General features: G+C 57.9%; 8 protein-coding genes across 8 annotated transcripts; 6 read left to right on the forward strand and 2 right to left on the reverse strand.

The window, feature by feature from the left end:
- Positions 1–69: 69 nt before the first annotated feature.
- On the forward strand, positions 70–1478 carry ACA1_360570 (asparaginase; the record flags this gene model as incomplete). The annotated part of the gene is made up of 6 exons (XM_004352466.1): positions 70–232; positions 313–475; positions 541–684; positions 746–1205; positions 1289–1382; positions 1450–1478. 6 exons carry the CDS (start codon positions 70–72, stop codon positions 1476–1478), a joined length of 1053 nt encoding a protein of 350 aa, XP_004352518.1.
- Positions 1479–1567: 89 nt separating this feature from the next.
- On the reverse strand, positions 1568–2431 carry ACA1_360580 (Per1like domain containing 1, putative; the record flags this gene model as incomplete). The annotated part of the gene is made up of 5 exons (XM_004352467.1): positions 1568–1759; positions 1815–1899; positions 2104–2214; positions 2277–2359; positions 2420–2431. The coding sequence occupies 5 exons, from the start codon at positions 2429–2431 to the stop codon at positions 1568–1570; spliced, it is 483 nt and encodes a 160-aa protein (XP_004352519.1).
- Positions 2432–2935: 504 nt separating this feature from the next.
- Positions 2936–3723, reverse strand: ACA1_360590 (uncharacterized protein; the record flags this gene model as incomplete). The annotated part of the gene is made up of 3 exons (XM_004352468.1): positions 2936–3099; positions 3191–3331; positions 3396–3723. 3 exons carry the CDS (start codon positions 3721–3723, stop codon positions 2936–2938), a joined length of 633 nt encoding a protein of 210 aa, XP_004352520.1.
- A 227-nt stretch (positions 3724–3950) lies between these two features.
- Positions 3951–5113, forward strand: ACA1_360600 (uncharacterized protein; the record flags this gene model as incomplete). Its single annotated transcript, XM_004352469.1, has 4 exons — positions 3951–4056; positions 4143–4238; positions 4331–4395; positions 4505–5113. 4 exons carry the CDS (start codon positions 3951–3953, stop codon positions 5111–5113), a joined length of 876 nt encoding a protein of 291 aa, XP_004352521.1.
- Positions 5114–5385: 272 nt separating this feature from the next.
- ACA1_360610 (protein kinase domain containing protein) lies at positions 5386–16939 on the forward strand (the record flags this gene model as incomplete). The annotated part of the gene is given in 38 exon segments (XM_004352470.1): positions 5386–5487; positions 5632–5778; positions 5875–5981; positions 6079–6389; positions 6533–6741; positions 6920–7064; positions 7130–7224; positions 7315–7417; positions 7509–7571; positions 7643–7773; positions 7861–7907; positions 7975–8044; positions 8117–8206; positions 8300–9217; positions 9295–9712; positions 9801–9877; positions 9990–10111; positions 10191–10312; positions 10408–10522; positions 10640–10787; positions 10875–11196; positions 11313–11497; positions 11586–11920; positions 12003–12134; positions 12265–12461; positions 12547–12692; positions 12761–12836; positions 12915–12988; positions 13001–13066; positions 13147–13457; positions 13580–13701; positions 13795–13916; positions 14047–14149; positions 14260–14310; positions 14388–14532; positions 14640–15179; positions 15192–16755; positions 16844–16939. The coding sequence occupies 38 exon segments, from the start codon at positions 5386–5388 to the stop codon at positions 16937–16939; spliced, it is 8127 nt and encodes a 2708-aa protein (XP_004352522.1).
- Positions 16940–17124: 185 nt separating this feature from the next.
- Positions 17125–18323, forward strand: ACA1_360620 (Ras subfamily protein; the record flags this gene model as incomplete). Its single annotated transcript, XM_004352471.1, has 5 exons — positions 17125–17530; positions 17639–17662; positions 17712–17820; positions 17851–18077; positions 18148–18323. 5 exons carry the CDS (start codon positions 17125–17127, stop codon positions 18321–18323), a joined length of 942 nt encoding a protein of 313 aa, XP_004352523.1.
- A 61-nt stretch (positions 18324–18384) lies between these two features.
- On the forward strand, positions 18385–19855 carry ACA1_360630 (PH domain containing protein; the record flags this gene model as incomplete). Its single annotated transcript, XM_004352472.1, has 5 exons — positions 18385–18521; positions 18615–18694; positions 18786–18857; positions 18943–19051; positions 19132–19855. The coding sequence occupies 5 exons, from the start codon at positions 18385–18387 to the stop codon at positions 19853–19855; spliced, it is 1122 nt and encodes a 373-aa protein (XP_004352524.1).
- A 1101-nt stretch (positions 19856–20956) lies between these two features.
- Positions 20957–21637, forward strand: ACA1_360640 (uncharacterized protein; the record flags this gene model as incomplete). The annotated part of the gene is made up of 1 exon (XM_004352473.1): positions 20957–21637. One exon carries the CDS (start codon positions 20957–20959, stop codon positions 21635–21637), a length of 681 nt encoding a protein of 226 aa, XP_004352525.1.
- Between the last annotated feature and the right edge of the window lie 328 nt (positions 21638–21965).

Consider the following 21965-nt stretch of genomic DNA (forward strand, 5'->3'; position numbering starts at 1 on the left):
TTATATTTGTATGTATTAGGGAAATGAAGATATAAATTGAAGGGCCATGTTTTTCTTTTCTTTGTCCACATGGACGGAGCACCAGAAGGAGGGCCTGTTGCGCGGTGGGCGTTGGCACTGCATGGCGGAGCAGGCACCATCTCTCGCTCAGTGCCCCTCGACCGCCGTGAGGAATACCTCAAGGGCCTGCGCACCGCACTTGACACTGGCGTCAGCATTCTCGCCCAAGGAGGTACCCCCCTTCTTTTTATTTCTTATAATAAATACAAAATAATAATAATAATATAATAATAATATAATGACCAATTGTAGGGACGGCACTGGACGCGGTTGAGGCGGTGGTGCGGACGCTGGAGGACGATCCACTGTTCAACGCTGGGCGGGGTGCGGTATTCACACATGACGAGACTGTGGAGCTTGACGCCTCCATCATGGATGGGCGCACCTTAGCCTGCGGCGCTGTGTGCGGCGTCAAGTAAGTTAAGCCCACGCACGCACGACCGCACGCACGCACGCACCCTCTGACGACACTGAGTGCAGAACGGTCAAGAATCCGATCTCGCTGGCTCGGCTGGTGATGGAGAAGACGTCTCACGTCCTGCTGTCGGGTGCTGGTGCCGAGCAATTCGCTGCCGTGGTGGGCGTCGAGCGCTGCGAGAACTCCTACTTCTACACCGAACACAGGTTCGCCACACCTCCTCAACCAACACCAACACTAACGACGACACGCTCTCGCTCGACGTAGGCATCGAGCGCTGCAGCAGGCCAAGGCCACGGACCAGGTGCAGTTGGACCACTCGGGTCTGACCACCGTCGATTCCAAGATCTCGCCTGCGCAGCTGGCGGGCACCAGCGCAGGCGGCGTGTCGCCCACCGCCGACTCCGCCGGCGCCGGCGCTGGCAGCGACGAGGCGGCGCACGTCAAGGGCACCGTGGGGTGTGTCGCTCTCGATGCGCAGGGCAACCTGGCCGTGGCAACCTCGACCGGCGGCATGACCAACAAGCGGTGGGGCCGGGTGGGCGACTCGCCCATCATCGGAGCCGGGTCCTACGCCAACAACAAGTCGTGCGCCGTGTCATCTACCGGGGCCGGAGAGGAGTTCATTCGGCACGTGGTGGCCCACGACATCGCGGCACTCATGGAGTACGGTGGCCACAGCGTCGCGCAGGCTGCCGACCTGGTCGTACACACCAAGCTGGCCAAGGTGCGCGTTACGCCTCCACACTTAGCTCGCTCGTCTGTAGCGTGATTCGTAGGAATCTGGGCTCACCGCGGGCCAAATGACAGGGCGATGGGGGCGTGATCGCGGTGAGCAAGGACGGAGAGGTGGCGATGCCCTACAACAGTGTGGGCATGTTCAGGGCTGCGGCGGACAGCAACGGTCCGTCTTTTCATCTTTTTACCACGCACGCACGCACGCACACATAACTGACCAGTCTCATGGACAGGGCTGCACACGGTAAAGATATGGGAGTGAAGGCATAAACCAACCAGTCACCACAGCAATGTTTGAACATTAACAGTGGACCTTTCAGAATGCACATTGGCCAAATCACAATGACTTAATCATTTTAGTTTAATTACAACAAAGGCCACCACCTGCAGATAGGCAACAATGCCCAAGAGTACAATAAGCAGGGTCACACTATCACCCCCTTTAGATGGTGTTGGTGTGCCCAGGTCCCACAAAATGAAGTGGTGCCAGAAGAGGGCTGTGAGCAATGCAGTTGCATGCCACAAGCTGTGGGCATCAAAAACCTGCATAAGTGGAGAAGTAAGAAGAAAATGTGCATGTGGATGAGGGGTTGCATACCTCAAAGAGAGGAGGGAAGTCATAGATCTCAAGCAGCACACATAGAGCAGACCAAATCAGTGCATACATGATATACTTGGCATGTCTTTGTGTTGAAGAGGAGGTGAGTCAGCATTACTGAAAAGAGCTGGAGACGTAGGGATTCATACATTTCTTTGTGTTTGTGGTAGGCAACCACAACCCACAATACACTTCCCACAACTGCTGTGCCTGCACAGAAAGACATGTGGAAGCTGCACAAGCACAGTTAGACTGAATTTGGTATGCTAAGGCCAAGAATGGATTGTACCCATAGTCAAAGTGGTGTAGCATTGTGGTGAGGTAGTGAAGGTATGCCACCAATCCAGGCAGCAGCATCACAAGCACTATAAGTGGTTGAGAGTGGTGCAGCCTTGTAGCACTATGGAAGAAAGATATGCAAAGTCAGCACCATCAGGCTGTGTTTAACTAAGAGAGACATACCAGATGAGGCCAATGGATGTGTGGTAGACAAGGGCAAGAGCAATCCCAAAGTAGTCTGCCTTCTCCAAGATGGGGCTGTCCATCTATCAGAAGATGTGAGATGCAAGATTAGCTGTGAAACTGGGGCAGGACTGAGAACACACTAGGTGAAACATAGCTGCAGAAAAGTAGGCGAGGCCCCATATGGCATAGTAGACTCGCCAACACCCCAGCGAGTGTAAGGATGGAGCGTTCCTCACCTTTTGTGCCTCAACTTCATAAGATATCATAAATCGCCTGCCGATTTTGACGTTAAATCATTGATCAACTTTACTGAGCAAGTATGTGGCATACCATGTTTGCAGTACGCTGACACAACTGAAGAACGCCGAGGCCAACTCTGTTGATTTGAGGCCAGCGAGGTTCTCCATTTTCTGAAGATTCTGTGCTTGGGCATTTTCGCGCCTCGCCCACAAACGCGTTGCAGTTGCAGTTGCACGCCAACAAGGTGAGTCCGCGTGCATTTATTGTTCACCGTCTTCACGGCGTTGCCTCTACAGTGATCAGTAGTGCACAGTTGTTTGCGTGGAGGGGTTCGGGCAGCCCTTGCCCGTGATCACGCTGCTCGCGAGGCAACTGCGCCCAGAGAAAGAAGTCGGCGGTAGGCAGCGCAGTGGGTCTTAGCCGGTGCAGTTGCGGCGGCAGCTGTTCTGTTCTTTGGCCTGGTAGAGGAACCCTTTTGACTGCTCGCTGAGGTCCTCCGATCGGGCGATGACGTCGTCCAACTTCTGTCCTCGATCAAGCAGCGACTCGATGTTCTGATGCATGATATCCTTCACCTCCTCTGTAATCCAAGGAAGTGTGTCAATACACGGACGCACACGCACGGCTCACACTCAACACGCGAGGCGAAAGGGGCATTGGGGAAAGCGTACCGATCTCTTTCTGTATTTTGTTCATCTTGTCGGCTTCGTCGGGCTGCTGGTACTTGATCAGCAGCTTCTCCACCGCCGGCGTCTTGTACTGCACGTCCGCCGTCTCTTGTCGCCACTTCTCGCTGTGCACGGTAACAAACTCTGGTTTATTTTAGCATCAATCGCTAAGATAAATCGAAAAGAAGTATCAAGAATGGCGGCGTACCCATGAGGACGAGGCTCGAGAGGGAGAAGGCCACACGTGCCGGGTAGTCCTTGTCGGTCACGACGGCGCAGGCCAACCCATCCAGGTTTACCGAGGCGTGGCATCGGTAATCGCCCTCCTCCACAATGTTTTTGGAGCCCCCTTCGGTGCGTTGGACGACCACCCGAATGAGGAACGTAATCATCTCCCTCGCCTTGCCGCGAAGAAAGAAATTAAATTCGGACAGCTCGAACTCCTGTTCGAGGAAGACAGAGTCTGCTGGACCTTCGTCATCCGAGCCACGATTGTTGGTATTCTTGAGTACCGCTATCGCGTACACGTGCGGCATCTTTTTCAAATGAAAAGATCAAAAAGGGATGCCTTTTGTTATTCAATCTTTTCTTCTGGGGTGAACAACCTTTATTTTTGAGGCTCTTTTTTTATTTTGCACAGCCAACCAACAATCAGAAAAGCGCAAGCAGGCTGGGGCGTGGCAAGGTAACGGCCAGATGCCAGGGCGACTGTTGGCTTGTTGCCCCTTGCTGCGGTGCCGTTTTAACCTCTGCCTACAGGGTCATGACAAGTTGCTGGGTGGTGGGAGAGATTTACTTCTCCCAACTTTCTTTCAACCCACCTGAGGACTTGCACGAACTTGAAGTTCTAGACAGCATCCTTGTCCCAAGTACCAACCAGCTGCTGTACCAGATGCACCACATTCTTACAAATACCACCACAGTGTTTTCCTTCACACATCACAGTGAGGAGCAGGAAAGTGCAAGTGTCCCCACTCTTCCCAACACAAGCGTCCAGCAAGCTATGACCACTACAACTGCGGCCAGCTCCTCAACAACTGCCCCACAACAGGTTCACACAGCTCAGTTCACAAAGAGTTGGAAGTAGCATGCATTTAACACTCTTTCCCTTCTAGATTGTTTGTCCGTTTTGTTTTGTCGGAGGTTTTAAGACCACCCAAGCCCGGGGAGGCCACATCCCCACATGTAAATCCAACCCCAACCCCAAGGTACCTCACCTAACACCACAATACCGTGCTGATGCTTACCACGATGTCATGCACCACTCCCTCCCTTTGACCCTTCGCTGATGAAGACCACCCTAATCTTTCATCTTAGCCCGCCACTCTGCATATCCACATTTCCTGCGTGGAGGGTCCAACCGTACTGGTGGAGTGCGAGCGCCATTGGCAGTGGACGGCGTCGATCGCCGACGACAGGCTCCAGTTCTACACAAAGCATCACACGTGCGCGCGCAGTGGTAGCGACGCACGTAAGCTCGCGACCAGACTCTGCAAGCAGGACGCGCGCAGGGCTTTCCCAGGGCGGCTGATTGAATTCGAGCGCACTGAGAAGCCGCGAGACGAAGAGCCTTCCCCGTGGCGTCCGCTTGAGGCTGCCGCGCAGAATTTCCTCCGGGACGCGATCATGGCGGAGACCTTCAAGGCCCTGCACTCGCGCCGAGGCTATAGTGCACTTCACGTTTACGTCAGGTCCCTCGGTCCTCGGTGCGAGTGCCAGTCAATGCAAGGCCTTGAAGGCAAGTTTCAGAAACAATTTTCACCCACTACAGTCGGCGACATTGGTGATCTGGGGCTGGGAACTGAAGATCTTGAAGCGATCGTTGAGGTCCTAGGTGCCGAGGTGGAAGGCGATGGAGGATCAGCGGTACCTGCACCTAATAGCGCTTTTCAGTACGGATGTCGGGGCCACCACTTGGGTGGTTGACACTGCGAAATCTCGCGCGTGGTCTTTTCTTTTGTCCTTTCCGGTGGTGGAGAGTTTCTGATTGGCTGGATTAATGTGTACACCACGGTATTGGGCCAAAAAACATAAAATTCCCAACCTCGTTTTATTTTATTTAGCTGTCGCCTCAAGAGGAATAGAGTGCGCCGGTCAGAGAGGGTTCGGGGCGGCCCGCTTCGTCGACGTAACAACGAGAGATGAAGAAGAAAAGCAGCAGCAGCAGAAGGGGCAAGGCAAAAGATGGAGACGAAATAATGGAGTCGCTCAGAGAAGACGGATCCTTTCGGTCAGATGACGAGGGGGAGGTAGATCGGTTCGCTTCTCTGCTCAACCCCTCCGACTACTCTGCAGACGGGGTGCGTCCCTCCACCTTCAATTCCCCTCCCCCCGTCCCTTGTCTCCGTTCTTTTGTTCAGCTGGGCCTGTTTTTATTATTATTTTTCTTTCTAGAAATTAATATATTTCATAATAATAATATTTTTGTGCTACGGGCCTGGCAGATCGATGAAAGCCAAGGCCTGCTGTCGGGCGAGAAGGTGCTCAAGACGGCCGAGGGCGAAGTGGTGGTGCGTCAAGAGGGCGGAGGCGATCTGCCGCGCAAGGGCACCCTCCACTTCACCAACTATCGACTGTTTCTGAGCCAAGAGGTGCGCTGCCCCTCCTATTATTATTATTTTTTTGCCAATTATTTTCAGTATTAATTCTCCTTTTTGTGATGGTGGTTGCGACGGTGCGTGGAGCAGGCGGCAGACAGAAAGTACTGGATCCCCTATAACCTCATCCTGCGATGGAAAGCGTCACTTGACAAAGATCTGGGAGCGCACATCGTCGTGGACTGCAAGGACTTCAGGTGGCTCCTAGGCACACAGCACCTTTACACAAACTGCTTTCTATTCACACGCGACACACGCACACACGACACACGGCACACACGGCACTATTCGTAGGTCGGTGGCACTGCATTTCTCGCGGGGCGATGATCAGCAGCTGGCCCTCAAGGCCCTCAAGGCGCACTTTGCGTGCACCTCGGTCCGCGAGTTCTACGCATTTCAAAACAACGAGCGGTACCCCATCGCCTCCGAGCTGGCTGGGTGGCCCATCTACACGCTCGAGCGCGAGCTGGAGCGGCAGGGCGTCGGCTTCGGCGAGAAGAACGAGTGGAAGCTGATTGAGAACTCCCAGCACAAGAAGAGTCCCACCTACCCCGGCAAGCTCCTCATTCCGCGATCCATGAACAAAGCCAAGCTGTACAAATCAGGTGCGCCGTCCGCTTCTACAAATGCACGACACACACACACACACCACACACACACCACACACACACCACACACACACACACACACAACACACACACACACACACACACAAAGAGAGAGAGAGACTCACAATATGTATGTGTAGATATATTCTACGCCAAGCGAATGATCGCCTTCAGTTGGAAGAACCCGGGCGGGGAGGGAATGATCTTTCGCTACACGGCCAATGTGGGCTCCCACATGTGCCGCGACACGCACGGAGGCCTCACGGGCCACAAGCCCGACCGGCACACCGAGGGCGAGCTCAAGGAGCCCATCCTCAAGCACATCCTCAAACTCTACCCCAAAACCACAGTGCGTGCCGCTTCTTCTGTTCCCTTCATCATTGCCTACTTATGTGATGCCACTCATCATCATCATCATCATCATCCATCATCCATCATCCATCATCCATCATCATCATCATCATCATCATCATCATCAGAATTTGCACATATTGGCCGTGTGTCCGTTGGCGGGTCTCACGCGGCAGAGCGGCGACGTGTTCGAGCCGAGAGAGCGGATAAAGGTGCACGTAGCCAGCATGATGAACCGAATGGAGGTCAACAACAGCCTCCTGCGCCTGATCGAATACATCAAGCAGTTCTACCCCAAGTGGAAGCGCTACGCCTCTCCCGGTACGTGTGCGATTGGCTAGGTGTGCTGTGCGTGTCAGTTTTGATGACGTTAACTGTAATGACAGGCGCCTCGCTGGATACTATGACGATCGAGATGGCTGAGGACCTGAAGGAGACGAAATGGCTTACCTGCGTGAAGCAGCTCCTGCGAGTCACCAAGGTACGTGTCGTCTTGTCCATTAACCAGAGTACACTCGCACAGCAGAGCATGAGACTAAGCACCTACGTTATGTATGAATGTATGACGCAGATTGCCACATCGGTGCTGCTCACCGACGAGCCTTTGGTCGTTCGAGGTGTGGCGAAGAACATCTGTGAACAACAGATCACCTCCCTCGCGCAGCTTTGTCTCGGTTCGTATATCCCACGCACTCGATCGTCATGACGCAGCACGTGTGTGTCCACAATGATGGAACATGTTGGCATTGTCTCACACATGCGCAGATCCCTACTATCGCACCATGAAGGGGTTCAGCGTCCTCGTAGAAAAAGAGTGGCTCAGTTTTGGTACGCTGGGTAGCGTCCAAGTCCTTCGCGTTTTTTCTCACACGCACACGCATGGTTTTTCATACATGTAGGACACAAGTTCTGGCAGCGACCCACGAAGAAGAAGGTGTCGGCCTCCCGCAATGCCAAGCAGTTGTGCGGGACGTTCCTGTTGTGGCTCGATGCGGTGTACCAACTGTGGGACCTCCGACCGCAGGCTTTCGTACTCACTCTCCCGCGCGCCCACGCACTCCCCAGCGCAGCAGCGTTCAACTCTCAGCTCACCGCGCCGTGCGCTCAATTGTTGCAGGAGTTTACCGCCGACTATCTTAGCGTCTTGATGGATGCCGTGTACAGGTATAGACCACTCCTTCAACACGGCCCATGGCCTGGCCATTCTAATCATTCCAATGCTTGTCCGCAGCTCGCGATTCGGCACATTCTTAGCCAACTCTGAAAAGCAGAAGAACGACGAAAACTTCTACACTGGCTCTGTACGTACCGAGTTCATATTTCTTCTTGCCTCGCAGAGTCCAGTGTCGAGCTACTAACATTTGGGTGCACAGGTCTCGGTGTGGAGCTTTCTCGATGTGTACAAACAAGGCTACATTAACCCCGTGTACGACGATTCAGCGTTCCCGCTCGGTAAATCGCTGGTACCGCCGCCTGTTGCCCTCAAGAGGAGTTGAAAGCCGACACTCACCGGCGTGCGTGTACGGCGTAACACACACACACACACACACTGACAGCCGATCAAGCCCAAGTTCGCAAAGCTGTGGACGAGCTACTACCTGCGGTGGGAGGGCCAGAAGGCGGAGATGCGCTCCGGCGCTAAGATCTTTGATTTCTGCGCGCGCGAAGTCTTCCGACCCGACGACATGAAGGACGAAGAGCTCGACCTCAACATGTCCAACTCCGAGCTGCACGCCCTGCCGGTCGCGCTGATGCGTCAGGTCGCGCTCGCGCCGAGCGCCAGCGGCGGCGGCCACAATCGGCTCATGAAGAGCACCCGCGGCGAGCTGCAGCCGGAGCAGTGGGGTCCCAGCGGCGGCATCGATCGGCACCTGTGGCGGCTGAAGGACCTGCGCGCGCTGCGGCTCGACCACAACTTCATCTCGTCGCTCGGGCTGCTCGACTGCGAGCGCATCAAGCGCCTGCAGGTGCTCGACCTGTCGCACAACCAGCTCAAGGCCTTCTCGGCCAAGCATCCGATCGTTCGGTCGCTCTTCACCCTCACCAACCTGCGCGAGCTCAACCTGCGGGGCAACCGCATCGATCGGCTGCCGCAGGAGGTCTCCCAGCTGACCAACCTCACCCTGCTCGACCTCAGCGACAACCGCTTCGAGGAGATCCCCTCGTCGCTGATCAGCCTGTCCGGGTCGCTGCGCCACCTCTTCCTCGCGCACAACCGCACGCTCGAGAACTTTGACTTCCCGTCGTCGATCAACTACCTCACCAACCTGCGCCGGCTCGACGTGCAGGGCAACAACTTCCACTCGCTGCCCATGTCCCTCTTCGAGAAGCTCGTGCACCTCGAGGAGCTCAGCCTCAGCGAAAACTTCTTCGCCGCCCTTCCGCCGTGCGCCCCGCACGGGCTGAGCGCCCTCCACAAGCTCGACCTCAGCCGCCTGCGGCTCAACGACTTCTCGTTTCCGCAGCAAGTCATCGTACGCTCTACATCCTTCACCTTCGCCCTTTGCCTACATTTCCTGCTGACACGACACACACGACACACACGACACAGATGACGACTCTGCGCGAGCTTCGAGCGGTGGATTTGGCGTTGACAACGCTGCCGTCGACGTTCTCCACTCTGCAGGCGCTCGAGTACCTGGACCTGTCGGACAACCTGCTGCTGTCGGTCCCCGGCTCGCTCATGCAGCTGGCGTCGCTCAAGTTCCTCTACCTCCGCAACAACAAGCTCACGGCGCTGCCCCCGCACATCTCGCAACTCAAGTCGCTCGTGACGCTCGACATCGGCCTCAACCAGATCGCCGCGCTGCCCATCCAGGTGGGCTCGCTCAAGAGCCTCACCAGCCTCGACTTCTCCTACAACGCCGTCCGCGAGCTGCCGCCCCAGCTGGCCATTCTCCCGCTGCTGACCCACCTCAACTACGAGGGCAACGAAATCGTCTACCCGCAGCCCCCCATTCTCGTCATGGGTCCGTTGCCTCACCCCCTTACACCTTCATCCGCTCGCATTGTTGACACTCTTCTTTGCTGTTGCTGCTACCACTCCCCCAACTACAGGCCAAGACGCGGTGCTGCGGTTCATGCGCCAGTTGCTCGATGGACAGGAGCAGTGCAGCCGCATGAAGCTCATGCTGGTGCGTCCCTATACAAAATCGATCAACAATTCACTCACAATCTTCATCAAAAGCGGTTGGGGGAGCTCGTGATCAAACTAACTTTTATTTATTTATTTGGTTGGTGGCACAGGTGGGCCAGGAGAATGTGGGCAAGTCGACCCTGCTGCGGGCCCTGCGCCATCACTCGTCGCCCAAGGTCGGCAAGGCGCCGCGCAAGATGATGTCCGAATCGCTCGACAAGGGCCAACAGGGGTACTGTCTCCCCCTTCTTGCAGCCCTTACATGGATGAATCATCTATCGACTCACCGCCCCTGGCCATTTCGACTCCAGAAGCAACATATCGACCGACGGCATCGACATCTCGCAGTGGGTGCTTCCGGTGCGGGTGCCTGCAGACGACGGCGCCCCCGCCGAGGTCAAGGAGGTCACCCTCTCCGCGTGGGACTTTGCGGGTAAGACACACTCACACTTGACCGCATCGCCAGCATGAGGTGGGTGCAGTGTTAGTGACCACCTAATGATTATCAATTGACCCATGTGGATGCAGGCCAGGAGATCTACTACTCGACGCACCAGTTCTTCCTCTCTGAGCGTTCGCTGTACCTGTTCGTGTTCGACGTCTCCCAGCCCAATATGGAACAGTCCTCCCGCATCGAGTTCTGGTGCGCCGCCCTCGCTCCGCTCTTCCTTCGCTCTTTCTTCGTTCTTTCGCCCACGCGGGAGACGTCGCACGCGCTAATAATAAGAGTTCGCACTTTTTCCTTCAAATCCCTGGACAGGTTGCGTTCGATTCGAGCACGCGCCAAGAATGCGTCGGTGATCGTGGTGGGCACGCACATCGACGAGAAGATCTGCACCAACAACTACCTCGAGCTGCGCCGCCACTACGTCGAAGAGTTCTGCGCCTCGCGCTACCCCAACATCAGGGTACACCCGACGTCCATTTCCCCCCATTTCGCTTTCTTGTCGGCCGTTCCCTGAAAAATTTGTGTGGCGCTGGCTGGTGCACCACAGGGCATCACATTCGTGAGTTGTACGACGGGCAAGGGGCTGGACGTGCTGCAGGCCATGATCGAGGAGACCATCGTGGCGCAGGGCCACATCGGCGATGTGCTGCCCAAGTCCTACCTCCACCTCGAGAGCCTCATTCTCAACCACAAGACCAAGGGCAAGCGCACGTCGAGCATCGCCCACCAGCCGGCCCTGCTGCCCCCGCTGCCGCACCAGCCCCACCATCAGCCGCAGGCCCCGGGCTCTGGCGGTCCGCACGACAAGTCGTCTCCGAACGGGGTGCAGGTCCCCATCATCTCCTACGAGGAATACAAGTCCATCGCTCGTACGTGTGTTGTGTGTGTGTGTGTGTGTGTCGTATCGTGTCGTGTGCGTGCGTGCGTGGTGATGTGTTTCATGCGTGCGTGTGAGCTGATGGACAATGGCTCTTTGATGTTATAGAGCTGTGTCTGATCGAGAATAAGGAGCTGGAGATCGCCACGACGCTTCTGCACAATCTCGGCAGCATCATCTACTTCGGCGACGATGAAAAGCTGGCCGACGTGGTCATCCTTGACCCACAGTGGCTCACCAACGTGATGAGCTCCATCGTCACCACCAAGCACAGCTACGTCTCCAGGCGAGAGGTACGCAGTATCATCTGTGGCGCGCGCGTTTGGGGTGTGCTGTAGGTGTGTTTGTTGGTGTGTGCGCTGACGTCGTCATGATCGTCAGGGCATTCTGCACCACTCCACGCTGCCTCTGCTGTGGCGCGAGCCGGACTTCCCCGCGTCGCTTCACGCCTTCATCCTGGCGCTGCTCAACCGGTTCGAGATTGCCTTCACCATGGACAACGTACACACTCGAGGGGCTGGTTCCGACAGCAACGACAAGGCCCTGGCCCGCAAGTCTCGCGACGAGACGAAGCCGAACGACGACGACGCCGACGATGCGGCCGAGTCCCAGATCACCGCCGGCGCCAGGATCGACTACAACGGCGTCAGTCTCATACCGTGCCTCCTCGCCGAAGAGCGGCCCAAGGACATGGACACCCTGTGGCCCAAGCGCAGGTATCTCTCGCCTCCGCTTTCGTTCTTTTTCTTTCTCTCCCCCCCCCCCTCAACCGACTCGCTCACCCCCGGATGGCCGCAGGCGCGGTGATGGCATTTCGGAGTTCGGGCGGGTGTACCGTTTCAATTTCGTGCCTGCGGGATTCTTCGGGCGCGTGATGGTGCGGCTCCTCAACTTTAAGCTCGAGAAGGCCAAGAAATACTGGCGCAACGGGTACATACCCCCTCAGCTCCTCTCGGCCCAGTCGTGTGTCGTGTGTCGTGTGTCTTGTGTCTTGTGCCGTGTGCCGTGTGCCGTGTGCCGTGTGCCGTGTTCGCTCACACCCGAATCCGTCTCCACTAAGGTTGCTTCTGCACAACCACCCGGAGAAGGTGTTGGTCGAGTTTCTGCCGTCGTCCAATCAGCTCAACATCACCATCCGCACGGTGAGCGATGACGAGCAGGCCTCGTCGGACAGCGAAGAGGAGAACCCCGCGGAGCGGGCACGGAACGCACGCGATCGACTGAGCCGACGCTTCGAGCTCCATAAGCAACGCAAGGGTATATAGGGTCACACTGGCACTACGCCGCCGAGTCATGATGACGAGTCGAGTAACGTGAGGTGTTTGGTGTGACGTGTGAGCAGAGAGCTTTCAAACGCTTTCGCTGCTGGTCTTCGCGGCGGTGGATGCGCTGATCAACGACTGGTACAGTCTGGATGTGCGCGTCCTCGTTCCGTGTGCGCACTGCGTCGACAACGAGATCTATCCGCCCTACTACTTCCCGTTCCAGGTACACACACACACAGCACACGCACGCGCGTGGCGTCACGTACTCACGCCTCACCCACGATCGTACAGGACTGTCAGAGCGCGCTGTTCAAGAGCAGCAGTGCCTACGCCACCTGCCTGCGGGACGCGCCGGCGCCGGTGCTGGGTACACGCCGGCCCCGTAACACTCACGCTGACAACCACCTCGACTGACTCCCACTCTTCCTGTGAATCAATGATACAGAGGCCGCTCCCGACACGCCAAGGCGTAACGTGAACTACGTGCGGCTGGACAAGCTCGTTCCGGACGTGGCGATGGTTCATCTGCAGGCGTCGCGCATCAAATTCACCGAGCTTCAGTTGGCCAACCTGGTCGGCAAAGGCAGCTTTGCCGAGGTAAACCACGTGACACACACGACACGACACACGCCACACATGGACTCATCAATACGGAAACGCGTCTCGTTGCGGTGCAGGTATATCGAGCGATCTGGCGAAAGCCGAAGAAAAAGAAGCGAAAGGAGAAGAACGAAGACGACGCGGAGGACAGCGAACTAGACGACTTCAGCGAGATGGAGGAGTCGGACACCGAAACGGAGACCGACACCGAGACCGACACCGAGACCGACACCGAGGACGAGTCCGCGCAGCTTAAGGGCAAGCCGGAGGACTACGACGAGGAGACGGTCGCCGTGAAGAAGCTGATGTTCACCGAAGAGGAGGATCTCCCGCCGGAGGACACCGTCAGGGCCATCGAAGAGTTCAGGAATGAAGTGTGGATCATGAGGTACGAGCTGTGCCCCTTCGCCTGCGTGTGCGGTGGTGCGTGTGCGATTGGTGTATCGTGTCGCTCGTTCTCTGCGTGTGCGGTGGCGCGTGTGTTCTGATTTCGCGTTCTGTTGTACACAGTGGTGTGGTGCACCCCAACATTGTGCCCCTCAAAGGGTTCACCATGGAGCCCTGCTGCTGTATCGTGACGGAGTTCATGGAGGGCGGCAATCTATGGGACTTCATCAAGAGCGAAGCAAGCGGTATCTTTCACACGAACACACACGACACACGACACAACACGCTTCGCACGGCACACGAAGATACGATGTCTCATCGACTTCGTCTCCGTGCAGAGACTGCGTTGACCTGGCCCTTGCGCCTGAAGATCGCCAAAGACGTGGCGAAGGGCATGACCTTCCTGCACTCCATGAACCCGCCCATCATGCACCGCGACTTGAAGACGCCCAACATTATGGTATGGCTCGCCTTTCTCTTTTTCTGACAACACACACACATACACATACACGACACGACACGACACGACACGACACGACACGACACGACACGACATCCCTCGGCTTAACCGGTTTGTCAACTATGTGCAGTTGGCGGACATCTCTCCCCAGTCGAAGGTGGTCGCGAAGGTGATCGACTTCGGCGTGTCCTCCTCAGCCCTCTCGGCCGTGGGCCGCAAGGTCGACTGTCCCGGTACGTCCTCGCCCCTCTCTTTCCACGCCATTTCACCTTTTCACTTCGTGCCATACGTTGGTGTGTCGGCCGTGTGACGTGTGTGCCCTGTGTGTCGTGGTTGGTGATAGTGTGGCTGGCCCCGGAGATCATTCGTGGCAAGGACTACTCGGTGAAGAGCGGTACGCACGTACACTGGTCTCAGCCTCGGTCATCGCACCTTATTTCGCTTACGGCAATGTGTGGCGTGCGCGCGTAGACGTGTATTCGTTCGGAGTGATTCTCTACGAGCTGCTGGTGCGGCACCGCTATTTCGCCGAGGACCTTTGGATGAGCAAGCTCGAGACCAAGATCATCGGCGGCGTCCGCCCCGCTCTCCCCGATGAGTGCTTGCCCGAGTACCGGTACCAATCCCCAGCCCTCCCACGACGACACACAAGACACACACGACACACGCATGTCGACATGCGACCCCAATCGACTGATCACACGCCGGCCCAACTCGCCGCAGGGAGCTGATCGTCGAGTGCTGGCAGCCGGACGCCAGAAAGCGCCCCTCGTTCAAGCAGGTGCTGGCCAAGCTGCAGGCCGCTCTCGCGCGCCACTACCCCCACGACGCCGCCTACGATGCTGTCGAGGTCGAAGTCGAGGTCGAGGCGGTCCCCGACGACCAGAAGCAGAAAGAGACGCCTACCGAGCCGGAGCCGCCATCAATCGACCCACCCGCGCCGACCGAGCCTTTGGCGGTCGTGTCTGCGCCCGAGCCTTTGGTGGTCGTGTCTGCGCCCGAGCCGGAGCCGCCATCAATCGACCCGCCCGCACCGCAGGACGGCGTAGTCGCCGACGTCGCCCCGGCCGAACAGTCGGCCGCCACGCAGAACGGGGAGCCAGTGCCGGGTGTGGACTCGGTGGCAACGGACGCGTCGAGCCTGCGCCATGAGGCGCTGCTCTCGGCGGCCGTCGAACAGCAAAGCGCCCACGAGCGGGCAGGCAAGCGGCGTTCGCAGCACGAGGCGCGGGCGTCTTGCCAGATCAAGCGGCGGTCGGCGCGGTACTCGTGCAGTGTGCAGCGCCGCAAGGCCGCCAAGAAGGAGGACGAGGCCGAGCGCTACCACCAGAACATCCGCCTGGACAACCTCGCCGCCAAGTTCACCCAGTGGCAGAGCAAGGTGCGCGCCTGCAAGCGGACCGCCGTCGAGCTCAGCCACTCGCCCAAGCCCGAAGCCGGAGGAGCCCAGCCCCAGCCCCAGCTAAAGCCCAAGGCCCAGCCTCAGTCGCCAGTCGCCGCCACCGCCGCCTCTGCGTCGAGAGCACAGCGACAAGGTGCGGACGAGAACGGTGGTGAAGATGGTGATCAGCTGCAGCCCGCGCTGGGACGACTGTCGTCGGAGGCGCCTCGCCGCTTGACGATGGGCGAGAAGGGGAACGGCGGCGCGGAAGACCAGTTGCCGCGGCCGCAAGTCCCATCGCCGGCGTCGCCGCGGGCAAAAAAGAGCGAAGCGACGACGACGACGACGACGACGGCCGCCTCCCTCGAAGAGGCAGAAGAGCGAAGCCTCGACGAGGCAAGTGGCGAGCCCGCGGAGATGGAGATGAAGGTCGTCGTGAAGGCCGAGGTGGTGGTGAAGGAGAGGCGCAAGGACATGGAGTGGAAGGAGGGCAACATCGCCCGGAAGCCCAGCCGCGAGATGCCGGCGATCGTGGTGGTGGGCGACGAGACGACGCCGCCTGCCACCTCCGGAGCGGAGCAGCCGCAGCCGTCGCTCGAGCAGGCCGCGGACCAGTCGGCCGAGCGGGGCAGCATCAGCGAGACGAGCGACTCGCGCACGAGCATCAGCTACGGGGACTACGACGACGAGGGCTCCTCGCTGCGCACCGAGGAGAGCGAAGACGACGACAGCGACATCTTCGAAATGGAGGAGGTCGAAAGCCCGCGCACCGAACTCGTGTCCCCCAGATCCGCGTCCTGCGCAGCTCTTTCATCGTCGTCGTCGTCGTGGCTGTCGCCTTCGGTGCCGTTGTCATTGTCGACGTCGTCGGCCAGCGCTGCCGCCGAGGACGACGAGCGGCTGCGGCGGAAGCTCAGGGAGATCGAGGAGCGGCGGCAGCGGGTGCACGAACTGGTCAAGAAGCGGGAGAAGGCGGCCAGCACCGAGCGGCTGGGCGTGGCCGCCGGTGGTGCAAGCCCGGCGCGCCAGGGCAAGCGTATCAAGCGACGGAGTCAGTCGGCCGAGGACCTGGCGCAGCGGCGGGAGCGGGAGCAGACGGAAAAGGAGCAGCGCGCCCTGCGTCGGGCGGAGGAGCGGGCCAGGGAGATGCTCGAACGGCAGCGGCTGCTCCAACAGCTGGCCGGCCAGACGAAGAGCGCCACTCACCACGACAACGACGACGGCGAGAACGAAAACGAAAACGAAAACGACGAGAACGATCACGGCAGCGAAGACGAAAGCGAGAACAACGTCAAGAAGACGAACAAGAAGGGAGAGAAGACCAAGACCACGCCGCAGGAGGAGGAGAAGGACGAGGACGAGGAGGCCGTGCCGCAGCGGCGATTCGGGCACAGGAAGCAGCTCTCGTTCGGCATTGGGTTTGGGCCGAGCTCGCTGGAGCGCGTGCACTCGTGGACGGTACGCTGCCCATCGCATTGCCCACAATCACACACGAGAGCTCATACACACGCCCCGCGGTTATTGTTTGGGGCGGACAAACAAACAGAAGGCGAGCCCGGTTGGGTCGCACCGAGGGAGCCTGCCCAGCACGCCCGAGCCGGAGCTCTGCCCCGCCCAACGACGCAGCGTGCCCGAGTCATGACATGCCCCAGCCCACCGTCGGTCCCAAAAGCGCAAGGCCGCGTCAAAAAACAGCACAGGCCATTTCCATTTTAGGGTCTTTGGGGCACAAAAGGTAAGCCAAACTCTGTGCGCCAACAGCACAAACACAACGACACTCGATCGAGTGCGTCAAGCAAAGAAGAAATCGAAGCGAGAGGAAGAAAGATGGAGCGTCCGACAAGGAGGGGGTCGCGGGCGCATTCGGATGCGAAGCCCAACTACGAGGAGGTGATCGGCGAGTTCACCCCCGCCCCCTTGTCCGTGTCGCTGGGGGCGTCGACCACGGCGCTGATACACTCGCGGGTCGGTCTGCGCAGATCGTCAGGCGGTGTTCCGCCGATCAGCAGGAGCGACGAGGGCCGAGTACTGCGGGAGGAGGAGGGGGGCACGACACGGGACGAGGGGGTGGACGTGGTCGAGAAGCTCACCATCGCCCTCATGGGCGGGGGCGCCACGGGCAAATCGTCCCTCATCGTCCGCATGCTACACGATCGATTCGAGGAGGTGGAGGACAACGACCCCACCCTCCTCGACGAATACGAGCTCCCCTACCACTTCGAAAACCGCACATGTACCCCCCCTCACCATCATATCTTTTAAAAAAATAAGTAAAAAGAAGAAGAATAAGAATAATAAGAAGACTAACCTGAAGTGAATTTTCGAACACCACTCCCTACAGACAGCTTGACCCTCCTCGATACGGGTACTTTTACTCCTTGCAATGGTCAATTCTTGCTCTTCAGGTCCAACAGTGTACCGTATCTTTCTGTTCGCAGCGGGACAAGAACAGTTTAGTGAACAGAGACTGGACGCTGTGAAAGCCGCCAAGGGATTCCTTCTCGTGTACGACGTGACGCAACGGTACCATCGCCTCATCTTACCTGTCCGAAGTAACCGCGTTGGTGTTCTGATGGAGAGCTGGAATCCGTCACCAACCAGGCTGTCGTTTGAGGAGGTGGAGGTGTTCATGAACGATCTGTGTCGGGCGCGGCTAAAGGACACGCGCGACATGCCCATCGTCATCGTGGGCAACAAGGGCGACGTGCCCGACGAACTGCGACAGGTCCCCAAGACCCAGGCCGTCAAATTCGCCGAGGACAATGGCTGTCCGCTCATTGGTACCCCACCACACTACACTACAAGTGTTAGCGAAGGTGCACCAACCACATCAATGTCCATCCATCACAGAAACGAGCGCCAAGTCGGGGCGGAATGTACATAAGGTGCTGGAGAAGCTGCTGCAGGAGATCACCTACTATCATACCAAAGCCCTGCGGGGCATCATGTACAAGATGAAGGGCGTCTACACCACGCCCTCGATTAGAATCAAAGGTCTCCCCGCATCCCAACACATCGAGAGATGATGTGAAAAGAGTTAGTTTCTGATGATTATTATTAACATTATTAATGTTTGGCTGGTCTGCAATGTGTGATGGTGCAGGGAAGCCGGGGTGGACCAAGTACCACGTGTTGCTGGACCGGGAGAACTTCTCGTGGTTCCCCAGCAAGAACAAGCACAAGCCACGAGGCTTCATACCACTCTCCACCATCGTCGGCGCACGGTACACTCTCACACGACACACGCACACACGACACACAACACACACGCACGCACACACACACCCCACTGAAGCACACGGCACAACGTTGATTAGGGAAGCGGAGAAGGAGACGCAGCGGAACAACTCGCTGCTGATCAAGTCGCTGCACACATACTTCTTTTACACTGAAACGGGTACTGTACCGGTCCTGATCCGCGAACGCGGCGAAAGGCGCGCAAACTGCTGACCAGGCATGTGGTGCGCGCTCTCTTTGGCTGTGTGCAGAAGAGGCACGGGACATGTGGGTCAATGAGATTCGAATCCACGCCTCCAAGGCGCAGTCCGACCGAGAGATTGGTGAGTGACGCACCACCAACAGCTGCTGTGCCGGGTGTGTTGTGTGCAGACAGAATCTGAGTGGTGGTGTTGCGCAACGTACCAGGGAGCGGAGACGAGATCGTGCGAACGATGGACGGCGTGCTGGTGGAGGAGGAGATCAACTTCGACCACGACGCGCTCAAGGAACTCGGACACGAGCTCCGGCAAGTCAGGTAAGAGGGCTACACCTCCCAGCATCAGCCATCTGACATTTTTGTGACTTTGGCGGCGTGGTCGGTGTCTCTCCCTGCAGGGCCGTGCGGACCTACAAGAGCAGAGTGGGGAGCGAGCTGAGCTTCAACAAGGGGAACGTGATCACGGTGCTGAAGGTGGAGGGCGACCGGTACAAGGGCGTGCTGGGCCGACGGAAGGGCTGGTTCCCGCGGAGCCACGTGCAGGACGAGGGGTCAGGGAGTGGGAGCCTGACTTCCTCCGCCGCCGGCGGCGGCGGCAGCGGCGACAGCGGCGACACGGGGGAGGGCCAGCCGGTAGCCGAACTGCTCAACGGCAGCGGCAACGGCATCCAGCTGTCCTTTGGGGCGACCGGGTGCAAGTCGTCAACGACCGAGAACGAGTGGTCGCTCTCGGCCTCGACTGAGGAGCCCGGCTCGGAAGACGGAGGCGACGGTAGCGGCGGCGGAGTGCTGAGCGGCAGCGGCAGCAGCAGCGGCTCACAGGCGGTGATCGAGCCGATGAGCACACCGGTCGTGAGCTTGCCGCTGACGGTGCGGAAGGGGAGCGGCATTCGCGGCCTGCTTCTGTTGGTGGACGACACGTCGGGCGGGTCGAAGACGGGCTCGGGCGAGGAGCGGACGCTGCGGAAGAAGGGCAGCCGGCTGCGGGACAAGCTGCTGGGCGGCAGCAGCAGTGCTGTCTCGCCGCTCGAGAACGGATCTGATAAGAAGGCCAGGACGAGCGAGAAGGAGAAGGAGAAAGAGAAGGAGAAGGAGAGCAGCAGCAAGAAGACAAAGGAATGAGAAGGAGGAAGACATCAGACGAGCTGATGGTATGTTCTGCACATTGGCCTGAATAGAGTTGTTAGTAGTTGCAAAGCCAGGGTAGAGCGAGATATGGTTATCCATCGAGTGTGAACGGGTTTTTACTTCCACCTTGGTGCGGTGAAGAGGCGCGCCAACGCGAACAAAGAGAGTCATTACAAGAGAGAGATTCCATTGATGTGGGATGATGGAATCAAGAAGCAAAATTCGTATAGCGCGGTGCGTAGAGGGAGGTTGCAGGGAGAAAGGAAATGGAGAAAGAGGACTAGCTACCACTGGCGCAGCCACGGCAGCCACAGTGCAGGCATTCGACGATCTTGCCCTCTTCGAGCTTGTCCGCGGGAACGCGACAGATGCACGTGCTGCCGAAGTTGTGATCGCGCGTTTGGATGCATCGCAGGCAGCACAATCGCTCGTATCCCGCCTTCTTCCATTTGGCGATGAGGGCGGCATCGGCGTACTTCTCCTTGAGGCACCAATCGTAGAGCTCGCGCGAGATCTTCTTCTTCCTGTAGTGCATGTCGAAGATGTATCGACTGCGCTGGTGATGCAGACGGAAGATGGGCCACACCGATTCAGCCTTTCGCTTGCCCTCATGGGGATCGTTCTCGGCGTCCTTCATCTTCTGAGCCAGCTCATTCAGCGTGGGCTCGATAAGCTCCCATCCCTCCGGCGGTTGCTTCTTCGACGTTCGCACCTTCGGCATCCTTTGTGTTCTCTTCTTTGTGATCAATGCGATTTGTTTCCAATCGTTCTCGCGACCAATTCGCAACTTTTCTCGCTTTGCCCCAAAAAACATAGAAATAAAAATAAAAAACTACACGCGCAGCAGCGGCGAGCGCAACGTGTCCGGGACGTTGGAAGCGACACATGTGCAAGCACTCTTGGCCAAGAGTCGGACGTCACTGCGAAGGTGCGCAGAGCAGAGAGGGTCGCTCGAAGTTGCCAGTGAGTTGGTAGCAGAGGACGGGGCTCTGCACTTTGGCGCCACTTCCCGACTCCGAATGTCCGCAGATATTGAGGCAACAGCGGCGAGTTCATCGTTGCTTCAATTGATCGAATTGCATTGAAGGAGCGAAGATGGCGACTATCATCGTGCGGCGACCCCGGCGGGAACGCATGGAACAGCAGGTGCCAGAGGAAGTGGTTATGTCGCGCGATGAAATGCCCAAGCTGGGAGCATTCGATCCGACGTTCCCTTCCGAACTCGAGGGCCTCATCCCGCCCGAGGAGTGGGCACAAATCATCGATCGATTGGATGAGTACTGGATTCCCTTCTTCAAGCGCGAGCAGGAGATCGAAAGCTGTTCGATGTGCCTCTGTTGCTGCTGCTGCTGTACCCTCGGCCTCTCCCTGTTCGCCATGTGCTGCTATTCCTCGTGCGCCGGCCGAAAGCTAGACAAGAGGAAGATCAATGGGCGGCGTCAGATGAAGGCCTACTTCGAGGAGGAGCTGAACCCGAAGTACTCCGCCCAGGGTGTGCGATTCGCCGTCGCCCCCACCATCAAGACCTTCTACGTCGAGATTCGAATCGATAAGCCGGGCACTGCAGGCAACGACAATCGACCTCGGGCTGAGTCCACCACAGATGAGGAAAAGGAGGGCGAGCCCCTGCTTCGGCGAGCGAAGGAGGATTCCGCCAGCCACAACGGTGGTGCGTCATCTGCGGCCCAGTCCTCGACCCCCGCCCCCGTGTACGGAACACAACCAGCCGATATCGACATCGACTCCGCAGCCGACGGTCTCGACGGCCTCGACTAAGCGAACGAGGTCGCGCAGACGAAGAAGAGGAGCCAACGAGGGAGAGGAAGTTATTTATTATATTCGTTCGAACGTTACAGCCGCAGCGCGAGGCTTCACTCTACGGGTGGGTGGTGGCAGCAAGCCACCAATATAACGCAAGTGTTGCAACATCAATTGAGAGTGTACGGTCAGGTTCGTTTCGGTCGAACGTTCTTTACAGAACCAAAAAGGCAACGTTGCCTTTTATTCGCCTCAATAATGAGGGCTGCTTGCTCACTGGTGCTGCTGCGGTCGGGGCAACTCGCCATAGCGGACACGATACCTGCGCGGGTTGATGAGGGGTTCA

Source organism: Acanthamoeba castellanii (genome assembly GCF_000313135.1).
Source record: "Acanthamoeba castellanii str. Neff unplaced genomic scaffold scf7180000084622, whole genome shotgun sequence".
Classification (NCBI taxonomy): Eukaryota; Discosea; order Longamoebia; family Acanthamoebidae; genus Acanthamoeba; species Acanthamoeba castellanii.